The sequence below is a fragment of the Hippoglossus stenolepis genome, chromosome 12 (genome assembly GCF_022539355.2).
Source record: "Hippoglossus stenolepis isolate QCI-W04-F060 chromosome 12, HSTE1.2, whole genome shotgun sequence".
NCBI lineage: Eukaryota > Metazoa > Chordata > Actinopteri > Pleuronectiformes > Pleuronectidae > Hippoglossus > Hippoglossus stenolepis.
This window is the reverse complement of record NC_061494.1, coordinates 10994526-11005492: the sequence shown is the minus strand read 5'-3', so window position 1 is coordinate 11005492 and position 10967 is coordinate 10994526. Positions and strand designations below refer to the sequence as shown.

The 10967-nt window shown below is 45.0% G+C and overlaps 2 protein-coding genes across 2 annotated transcripts; one reads left to right on the top strand and one right to left on the bottom strand.

The window, feature by feature from the left end:
• Nucleotides 1-457: 457 nt before the first annotated feature.
• On the top strand, nt 458-3323 carry gpr75 (G protein-coupled receptor 75). The gene is made up of 2 exons (XM_035172801.1): nt 458-997; nt 1289-3323. The coding sequence occupies exon 2, from the start codon at nt 1423-1425 to the stop codon at nt 3064-3066; it is 1644 nt and encodes a 547-aa protein (XP_035028692.1). The 5' UTR covers nt 458-997; nt 1289-1422; the 3' UTR covers nt 3067-3323.
• A 1689-nt stretch (nt 3324-5012) lies between these two features.
• erlec1 (endoplasmic reticulum lectin 1) lies at nt 5013-10745 on the bottom strand. Its single transcript, XM_035173216.2, has 14 exons — nt 10396-10745; nt 10133-10237; nt 9143-9223; nt 8903-8980; nt 8757-8820; nt 8596-8642; nt 8274-8497; nt 7914-8055; nt 7658-7819; nt 7516-7575; nt 6638-6762; nt 6483-6560; nt 6253-6328; nt 5013-5913 (listed from the first exon to the last, which is right to left on the bottom strand). The coding sequence occupies exons 1-14, from the start codon at nt 10534-10536 to the stop codon at nt 5842-5844; spliced, it is 1455 nt and encodes a 484-aa protein (XP_035029107.1). The 5' UTR covers nt 10537-10745; the 3' UTR covers nt 5013-5841.
• Nucleotides 10746-10967: the final 222 nt, after the last annotated feature.

Here is a 10967-nt window from a genome sequence, read left to right as displayed (position 1 = left end):
TACAAATAATCGGTAATATATTGATAAAACAATTTGATTTATGCTAAACTCGCTAGCTAAATTAATATATATATTTATTTCCATATATATGCATGTATAATTGTGTATATGTAACAAATATTTGTTACAAATATGACAGGCACAAAACGTGTACGTGTGTGTGTGTGTGTATGTGTGTATATATATATATATATATTTTTTTTTTATTAAATTGCTAAACTAGCTATCTGAAATTAAACTTGTACTTGCACACACGTGTGTGTATGTATATATTAAATGTTTATAAGTATATTTATAAATATGTAAAATATTACAGAATAAAGTATTTTAAGGATACTTTATGTTCTTATCTACTTTATAATACAAATGGAAGCAAATTATTGTGTAAAGCAGCAGTTTGAATCTCACCACATTTACAGTAACAATATCAGAACTTGTGTTTGTTTCCTTATCGAACTGAAATATCGAGACTGATGGAGAGAGGCTGGAGTGGCTCGTGTTGCCATGGTGAGGCACTGGTCGGCTGCGGTGTGTGACGTGTGACAGAGCCGCTGTAATTATGGTCTGTTTCTCGTCGTTTCGCCGTGAAGAACGAACCGAGGGAAAATGTCCTTTAACGCTCATTTAAATCCCGAGTGTTCGCGGAGACGTCAGCCGCCACACACCGATGCTCTAACGCCGAAGCTGCCGCCGCTCACACACACACACACACGTAGGCGGTGACTTCACCCTCCTCCTGCTCGGTGCGGGTCCAGCGGCTCCTGTGGACGAGCGGACGCACCGCCAGCCGAGGGAAGAAAAAAAAGACCGAGCATGAGGCTGTCATCTGTTCGAGGCTGTGCTGTGAGAACGACGCTGACATGTGGGGAGACATGTTGTCTTGCTGCATTTCTGGATGAGCTGCTGCATGTGGGCTTTTCCCTCTGCTTCCCATAAACCCCGGTGCGATCCCTCGCTGCTTTGACCACGATGACGGACACACGACTGATCGCAGGAGGTAGGTTTCATCTTCGTGTGAAACCATCGTCTGCTTAGGTTAGAAAACACAGTGATGTGCATGTTTCCTGTGGATTTCTGCAGGAGAAAGGAGGAGGGGGCTGGGGAGGTGGGTACAAGGCATAATTGGCCAGATGCGGTGGTGCATAGCTACAGAAGCTGTGTTGTGTACCTCGGCTTTATTTTTCAATATGCACCCGCTTGCACTCAACAGTAAGTCGCTGCTCCAGATCATCAGCTACGATCTGCTGCACAGTGTAAGAGCTAATGTACGACTCTGTATCCTTTGCAGAGCTCGGCCAAGGTGGCAGCAGCAGCAGCAGTGACGGAGGCAGCAGATCCTCCGATCATCATGTTCTCCTTCCACATAAAGGAATAATGTTGAAGCCGATGACTGTGGGACTCTTATAAACCGCCAACAATACAATGAACACCACTGTTACACCATCAGACCTGGTGGATGTGCCGAGACATCAGTCCGTCAATGGCACCCTGGGCAACCAAACGCCGTCCGGCTGGGCCGTGATTCACACGGCCACCTTGACCTTCTGCTCCCTGCTCCTGATCTTCATCTTCTGCCTGGGCTCCTATGGGAACCTCGTGGTGTTCCTGTCCTTCTTCGACCCGGCGTTCCGCAAGTTCCGCACCAACTTCGACTTCATGATCCTCAACCTGTCCTTCTGCGACCTGTTCATTTGCTGCGTGACTGCTCCCATGTTTGCACTGGTGCTCTTCCTGGACGCGGGCGGAGGGGACGGCGTGTCGAAGAGCTTCTGCTTTGCCTTCCACCTGACCAGCTCGGGCTTCATCATCATGTCCCTGGAGACGGTGGCTGTCATCGCCCTGCACAGACTGCGCATGGTTTTGGGGCAGCAGCCCAACCGCACCGCCTCCTTCCCGCGCACGCTGGTCCTCACCGCCCTGCTGTGGACGTCCAGCTTCACCATGGCTGCCCTCCTGACCATGAGAGCGTACCCACACAGAGACGGGCCCTGCTTGCCCCACTTCGGCCTGGGAGGTGGACAGGCGAGGGTGGTGTTGTATGTCTACCTGGCAGACTTTGCCTTTTGTGTAGCCGTGGTGTCCGTATCCTATCTGATGATCGCGCAAACCCTGAGGAAGAATGCACAAGTGAGGAAATGCCCCATCATCACAGTGGATGCCACATGCCCTCCGCCCCCTCCGCCTCTCATTGCAGCAGGCTTCGAGAGCATGCAGTGTGCCGTCCAAGGCCCCTCTCTGTACCGCAACCAGACTTACAACAAACTGCAGAATGTTCAGATACACTCATATGCCAACAGGACCGGCCACCCTCTGGTCCCTGGTGCTGCCCAAGGAGCCACCTGCTGTCAGTTGGTGTCCACGGTCAACCTGGCCACAGCCAAAGACTCGAAGGCGGTGGTCACCTGTGTTGTCATAGTGTTCTCTGTGCTGTTGTGCTGCTTGCCAATGGGGGTTTCACTGGCACAGGACGTTTTGTCACCAGAAAGCAGCTTTGCACATTACCAGTTTGAACTGTGCGGCTTTGTGCTCATTTTTCTCAAGTCAGGCATCAATCCCTTTGTGTACTCGCGCAACAGCGCGGGCCTCCGCCGCCGCGTGCTGTGCTGTATTCAGTGGGCGGCGCTGGGCTTTCTCTGTTGCAAGCAAAAGACTCGTCTGCATGCGATGGGGAAGGGCAGCCTGGAAGTCAATCGCAATAAATCCTCCCATCATGAAACCAACTCGGCCTATGTGCTGTCTCCCAAGCCACAGAGGAGGCTAGTGGACCAGGCCTGTGGGCCCAGTCACTCCAGGGATTGTGTCGGTAGTCCAAGAGCCACAGGTGCTCGCAAACCTCGCCCGCCGAGCACCTCCACACCCATCAACACCCGCATCGAGCCCTACTACAGCATATACAACAGCAGTCCCTCTGCAGGGCCCAGCTCCCCCACCAGCCTGCAGCCTGTCAGCTCTCAGACATTTGCCTTTGCCAAGTCATATGTAGCCATGCACTACCACACTCACCAAGACGCACTGCAAGACTTTGAGAGCACCTCAGTGCACCAGATTCCCATTCCCTCCGTCTAATCAGAGAGATGCCAAACAAGGGGTTTGGACGATCTCACCCTGGCTTTAAATCAAATGTGAATCAAAAGAGGAATATGGACAGCATCCGATTTATGTATCTGGAATCGTTATTAATCTCTAGTTCTCTTTTACAGTGGACGTACATGTCAAGTTTTCTTGAGTGGAACATTTACAGAACCAGTCATAAGCTTTGTCATGAAAACATGCAAGAGATTTCTGCAATGAAAGTGTCTGTTATAAAAAGTAATTTAATGTCACTGAATTAACTTTCTTCTTTTCTTGAGCACATGCATTTTCACCTAAATCTGCCCCCGCGTTGTGCACGCATGTGCCACTATAACCCAAGACTGTAGTTTGTCATTGCAGGGACCGGCTGCAGTTGCTGGTCTCACTGCTTCAGAGCCTTTGGCTGAAGCTGCTGGTCTCAGCTGCTGTGAAGCCCTGCACAGGCCCACACATGGATGTTGACGGCATGTGGTTGCACTTTGATGGACTTTTTGCTTCTTAAAAAGAAAATGTATTTGTGAACCTCATACACTTTTTAAAACAATAAATGTTTGGCAAGTGCAGCAGATCTGTGCTTTCACTGTTTTAACGTGCTAAAAAAAGTGTGGGTTGATAAACCCAACGACAGAAAATCAATCAGAAGCTATTCTGATAACTGCTGAATCCATTTGTTCATCTTCATAGTTGTTTTTAAAGACAAAATGTCAAACTTTCACAGGTGCTTCTTCAAATATTATTGAAAACTTAAATATTTCTGGGTATACATCAAATATATTGAGCAGATTTGTTTAGCCAAATCAGTCAATTAATTTGAAGTTATGACATGAATTAATAATGAAAGTGGTCTGTAGTTGCAGCATTATTTTAAACATGAATTGGCAGCAGTGTCAGGGGTTGGTGAGATGATAGTGCTGCTGGCTGCTTGACAGTATTTCAGACCTCAGGTCTGCTGAGGTCTGTCAGTGTGCTGATGTTAGGGATGTAAAAACAACACGTGCTATCTTACAGCTATTCAGTGATAAACAGACCAACAAAACAGACACACTATTAATTATAAATCACCATATTGTTTTATTTTCTCCAAGGAGGTTATCTTTTTCCCCGTTTGTTTGTTGTTGCTCGGTTATTTGTAAGCAATATTGTGCAAAAAACTCTGGGACGGATTATGACAACTTGATGGAAGGATGAGGTATCTGTCAGGTAAGATGCGGATTGGGGGTCCAGGAGGAGATAGGGCGCTTTTCAATTTCCCTTGATTTCTCAGGGAATAATTAATGCAACTTAATGAAAAGACACTGATATTTATGAGTGTGGGCGATTTGGTGCGGATCCAAATAAAAATCTAGATTAAGTAGATTTAAATGTGGTTTTTCATAAGGGGACTGTTGAGCCTTGGTGGAGGTATCCGCTCTACTGAGTGCCTAAAATATTTTCTATTCAAATTTTCCTGCAAATCTGCCTAAGAAGATAATTTCAGCTCTCAGAATCAGAGTTGTAAGAGTGTTGAAGTGGTGATCTCCACATGAAGCTTCCTGGAGTTTCACAAACCCTCATTTCAGAGTCAGTCTGCTATTTCTTACTTGTTTTACTTAACACTGGTAATGCACACGGCTGCAGTGGCTCTGGTTCAACTCCTCAGTGTAAATAGGACTTTCTGTTGCAGTGTTTTACAGTCTCAGTTGTTTACTTTGCATAATTAAAAAAAAAAAAAAGGTTCCCACAAGTGATTGTACTACAGTGTCAGCACCCCCTGGTGGAAACTTAGTGGATGTCCTTTAGTCAGATGCCATGTTTTATGAAGGTGAGGTTACTTCATAAAACAAAATGAATAATAAAATCAAAATTTATATTTCTATAGTTAAACATTTTTTTCCACCAAAATGTACCTATTACAGTTGAGTCAAATATTTGTAATTTCAGTGATAATTCAAGACGCTTTATGAAGTTTCAAGTTTCAGTTTTATTCTTTCCTTCAAACGCATTGGTTTTCATCTCTGTGATACAGCAGTGCCTCTGATCCCGGTGTGTGTTTTCATATTTGCACACACACTTTCACATTCTGTACATCCTACCAGCCGAAACGAAACTTAAATCAACCACTCACTTTATTCGTCACTCATCCTGCAAATTAACACGGCAACAAACTCACGCTGCAGCAAGAGCATTATAAGACCTGCTTTCTCTCATATCTACAAATACAAAGTGCAACAGTCAAACCACTAATCACTTGAATGCACACATTCATGCACACACGCACACTCATGCGCACACTCACGCACGCTCACGCAAATACAGACCTCAAAGACAATAAAACCACCATGATTATTGTTGATTCCCCTGATATTTATGAATCCCCTGATTCATCACTCAATTTACTTGCAATTAATCAACATAAAGTGAAGCATAGACTATTAAGGACAGGCAATGAATCCACTGCCTTGTGGAGTGGAGGCCTCGGCACCGTTTCTCTGTGTTTCCACAAACGTCTGAGCTAGACCTGCTGCTGGATTAGACTGAGATAGTAGCATTGTCCGTCGCGCAGGTGACGGCGTGGGTTGAGCTCCTGTGCTACATGAAGTCCAGCCTCGGCATCAAGTTTAACTTAGGTTTGATCTTGATTTGGGCTTTTAGAGCAGTGTCACGGGCATCTCGCTTCCTCTTCCGTTTAGACTTGGGTGTATCCTCACTCTTTAGAAGCGCATATCTCTCTCCGTCTGTCCTCTTCCTGTCCCTTCATGTGCCGTCGCTGTCACATGGTGTTGGGTCAGTTTAGCTGGAGAGCGACAGGAGTCCATATTCATCTGCAGTGTCCAGAATCCTGCATATGACCGGAGACTCGACCTAGAGGGAATAGTAGATGTCAGTATGGATGTAAAGCCAATGATCCATGCTGACCTCCTATACAGCCAGTACAGCTGGATATTGGAACTTCTGTTCCCTTTCATTCACCATTACCATCATTACAGTGTATGCAAAACTACTTGATAGACAGACTTGAAAACATGTATAAAAAAACTGAACATGTTGTCAAGCTCTGAAAATTGATATAGGAGATTGTACTCTAGCTAAGGTCCAGTGTGTGTGTGTGTGTGTGTGTGTGTGTGTGTGTGTGTGTGTGTGTGTGTGTGTGTGTGTGTGTGTTTCCAGTGACTGTGACTCACTGGGTAATCGAGAACTCACCCCAAGGATGTACTGACAAGTCTGAGGCTCCAGCATATAGACAGTGACGGCATGTGGAGACTCGGATTCTTTGCATCTGACGAAGAGAAGTGAGACGAGTGAATCAACACTGGGACATTTGGGTATCGTCTTACTCATGTGTTAACTCGGGGCAGCAACACTGAACTGGTGCTGTGGCCATGACCACGCCCCCCCCAACCCCAACCCTCCCAAATGACTTGTTTACTCACTTGAGCTTGACGATGACCTGTCTGGGCTTCCCCGTCATATCACAAAGATCCCCGTGGCCGTAGAAGTGGGACACCAACCTGTCACAGATCAGAAACAGTTAATAGATCATCTCAGTTTGCATCCAGGTTAGGGTTCAGAAATATGAACGACATACTTGACTTTCTGCACGCCGTCTTCTTTGAGCTGGTAGGATCTGGCAACATTCTTCTTGGCCCACTCGACATGTTCCTCTGCGTTCCAGCTCCCCACCACGACTATGTTCTTCCCTTGCTCTTTATCCTGAGGAAACAAGCAACGTGTTCATCACGGACCAAATGTCATAAAATCGACCTAACACTTTTAAAAACTAGAGGCCGACCGATTTATCAGTTGGCTGATAATATTGTATATATGAGCATTTCAAAGACATATCCGTATCTGTTGGTTTGCTGATATGCACCAAAATGAAAACTTTGATTTTACAGAATGAAAAATGCTGAAAATATGTGATTTTAAGTTTACATTTTATGAAGAAAAAAAAAATACTTTCTTGATTCAAGATTTATAGTTATTTATAATTAAGTTTATGGTTAAACTGTAAAAACAACAAACCTCGATTTAATTTCTGTTATAAAGGTTTATTGATGACAACTTGTGTCATAAATATCGGCTGATAAATTGGTATCTGAATGTTTTACTCCCTCATATCGGTGTCGGCATTGGCTCCAAAAAATCTTTAATTTTGCCATCACAAATCTTTTCCAAAACATGACAGCCAAGGAGAGCTGCAACAATTAATCATTAAGTCATTTAGTTTTATTAAATTAAGAAAGCAGCACTTTATGCTGAAGGAACCTGGACATAGTGTCTTTTGCTACTTTTTGACATTTTAATCGAAACGTTCAATCGAAGCCATGATTGGCAGATATATTGATTGTGAAAGTACCTGGCAGCTTTAACAGCTTATAGTGGAAGTGTATTTGATTTTATTTTTATAAAACATTATCTGCCGAGCTTCTACACAAACAGACAGTAGCAAAGCAGGACCCTTACCTCATGGTACTGATGGACATGCCTTCCATAACAGAATTCATATTTCCACCAGCCTACTCCCTGAAACACACATTAAGATGATTATTTATCGATGAATAATTTACGTAAAACTACTGTTGGGCTAGAGATGAACATGGCTCACCCCATGCAGACAGTACAAGCCACTGAGGAACTCCTTGATTAGCTGGTCATCGGTCAATCGAGAGATGTGAGTGGTGCCCACAGTGACCTGAGTCTGCCCTCCAACCGTGATGGGTTTGTGAGAGGAGGTGAAGGCCTCCTCCCTCACTGGTGGCGCCTCCTCCTGTAATAACACGTCAAAGATATGAAACAGCCTGTGGTTGTGGGTTCACGCAGAATCCATTTCCCCCTCAGTGACCTTGCAGTTGATGGCTCACCTCTCTGACCTCGGTGGTGGCGCTGAAAGGCGGTTTAAGGTTCTGCTCTCGCTCCTTGTCCAGCTGGGCGAGCCGCTGAGGTCGCATAGGGGAGCCCGCCAGAGCCTGACAGTAGATGGCGTTCACCGGGGACGACTTAAACCTGCCGGGTAAACAACACAAGTTTGGAAACAGTGAATTATGCACAAGAATCTCACCTGCTGGACAATATATTTCAATAGATTCCCAACAATAAGGTACGACTTATCTTAAAAAATGCATTAAAAATGCCCAAAATATAAATTCTTTACATACTTTTATCAACGAGGCGTATTTCTTTGAGCACAATATGTTAACACAAGTCCTTTTTGAGAGGCCTACCTGTATTTTGGGTGAGCACAAAGCAGTGGTGTCAACACCACCACCTCATATTCACAGGTTGTGACCTCAGCGACAGACAGGATCTCGTGCTTGGCCTCAGGGTGACACACGTACAGCACCGACGTGGAGCGAGGCTCGTCCTGCTTCAGCACGCAGGGAGTCCCGTTCCCCATTTCCAGCGAGAAGTAGGGAGTGAGCTGACCTTCTATGTTCTTAGAGGGCACCTGGACAGAGGGAAAAAAGAAAAGAGGCAACAAATGTGAGAACTGACAACTTGCCTAGCAAATTGGGATGGTTGGAAAAGTGTCTTTATTTTACTAACTTCTTTTTCAGCTGTTGATTTGACCTCCTCTGCCTCTTCAACTTTATCTGAAAAAATGAATTCCCAGCTTTAGTACAACAAAGAAAAACTGATACATGCAATAACATGTTCAAAATAATATAAACAATATATCAGTAAATTCCACTCGCGAAGAAACTCACCTGTCTCTGTCGACTGGCTCTTCTGTGCCAAATTTCCCAGGAAGTATTCTTGAACACTAATTTTCTGTGGAAACACACGTAGTCAGCTTCAGTACACTTCTCATTCCTGACATCTGAAAGTTAATTTACAGAATCAAACCACTGACCTGGCCAGTCTCCTTCTCTTCATGATACTGTCGTATGTGCTTTCCATGGCAAACCTCATATGTCCAGTACGACTCTATCTGCAATATTAGAAAGTCAAGAGCGAGTTAAGAGTCACGAGAGAGACTTTAGGTTTTTAGTTATGCTCTGTTAATGTAGCATGAATTTCATAGTTTCAGTGTCTCTACTGAGAGAAGTAGGGAAATTAGATCAAAGTGGAAAAGAAGCCTGAGAGGTCTCACCCTGTAAGAGCAGCTGCTTCGTTTGAACAGCGGCTCCAGCAAGTCACCCGGACTGGGCCCAGCGTACTTCTTTCCGTTGTCCTAACACAACAATAGACACGGAGCAAATGACAACATGAGGCTTCTATGGCGTAATTCAATGAAAACATGGCGCATCATTCGGAAGAAGTCAGGTCTTTTTTTGATCAGTATTTTAAGGTTCAGTGTTTAGAATTTAGTGACATCTAGTGGTGAAGTTGCATGTTGCAGCTGAAAGCCCTCACCTCACCCTCTCCTTCCAAACATTAAAGAGAACCTGTGGGAGCCTTCAGTTGTCATAAAAACTCAAAAGGTGTTAAAGTTTGACCAGTCTGGGCTACTGTAAAAAACATGGTGGCTTCCGTAAAGAGGACCCCCTGATGTAAATATAAAGAATTTAAATATATAAAGGGCCCATTCTAGGGTAAAGAAAACAACAATTTAGATGAAACACACCAGTGAAAACATCACTAGTATTATTTTGTATTCACTTTCTGCCGATAGATCCCTTTCACCTAAATCTTACACACTGAACCTTTAAAGCTTTGTTTCACTTGTTCTAGTTGATGTGGGGAGAACATGCAAAGTCCTCACAGGAAGATCCAACATCATCTATCTGTGAGGGGACAGTGCCGAATACTGACTAATCGGTCTCTACTTTACTATGAACAGTGCCTAGAGATAATGTAAGTTGTGATTTAGTGCTATACAAATACAATTTAAGTAAATTGAAAATATAACTGATGCGTATGCTGTTTAAAAGGAACAAAGAGGCAGAGTTGAGCCTCATAATATTTTGTAACATTTAATATCATTATTAAGTATGTTGATCTGTAGAGGATTAAGTATAATATGGAAAACAGTGGTGTAAATGTGTGCTTCCTCTGCAGGGACACGCTTCCTCTTCCAGTCTCATCGACCTATGTTCAGTTTCCTGAACCGGTGACAGATGCTGTGGTTGGTGTTGCTCACCTCATCTCCACCTGTCAGGGAGGGCAGCAGACACTTGTACTTCTCCTTCTCTGTCGTTGTCATAATGACAAAGTTATCCTCTCGGTAAAGTGCACCGGAAGTTGGCTGAAATGCAAAGAGAACACTTTCAGTCCGGGAAGTGAAACAAAGAGGAAGCCGACTGTGAACATAAAGGAAGCTGCTGCACAGGTGACATCCCCAACCCCCCCTAACCCCAACACCATACACGACATTTCCCCCTTTAACAAAAAGAGGAGTCATACCAGTGTGAACTCAGCGTCTGGCCAGGTGATTTTAAAGGGGATTTCGTCTGTAAATGAAGGGTAACCTCCTCTGTTCGCCGACCCGCCGCCGCAGACCTCCAGCAGCCCCCCGACCACCACCAAGAGCAGCCCAGCCGTCATCTCTCCCGTCCCGGCTGCGGAGCTCCTCAGCGCCGCCCGCTCCTCATGCACCGCAGCAGCAGCAGCCGCCTCCGCTCGCACCAACACCGGCTTGAGGGCTGAGGTACGAGCCGCGGCAGAGTCCGAGCAGGTCCGGTTTGTCAGCGGCGAGACTGCGGGAGACGGATGTCAATACGGTACAAAACACAGGAAGTCAACGGTTTACTTGCCACGTCGAGTTCCGCCTCCGCGTCCGGCCGGAATTACAACAGCGCTCTCCAGAGGCCAGGGGAGGTATTGATTGTATGTTCAAACATGTTATTAAATGAAGAGAAATGGTTTAAAAAAGAGTTAAACCTTTAAACCTCTGCACTCTGGAAGTCAAGGAAGGACAAGTTAGACCAAATCTTCATATAACGACGATTGTAAATATTTTTTCCAACACACTGCTG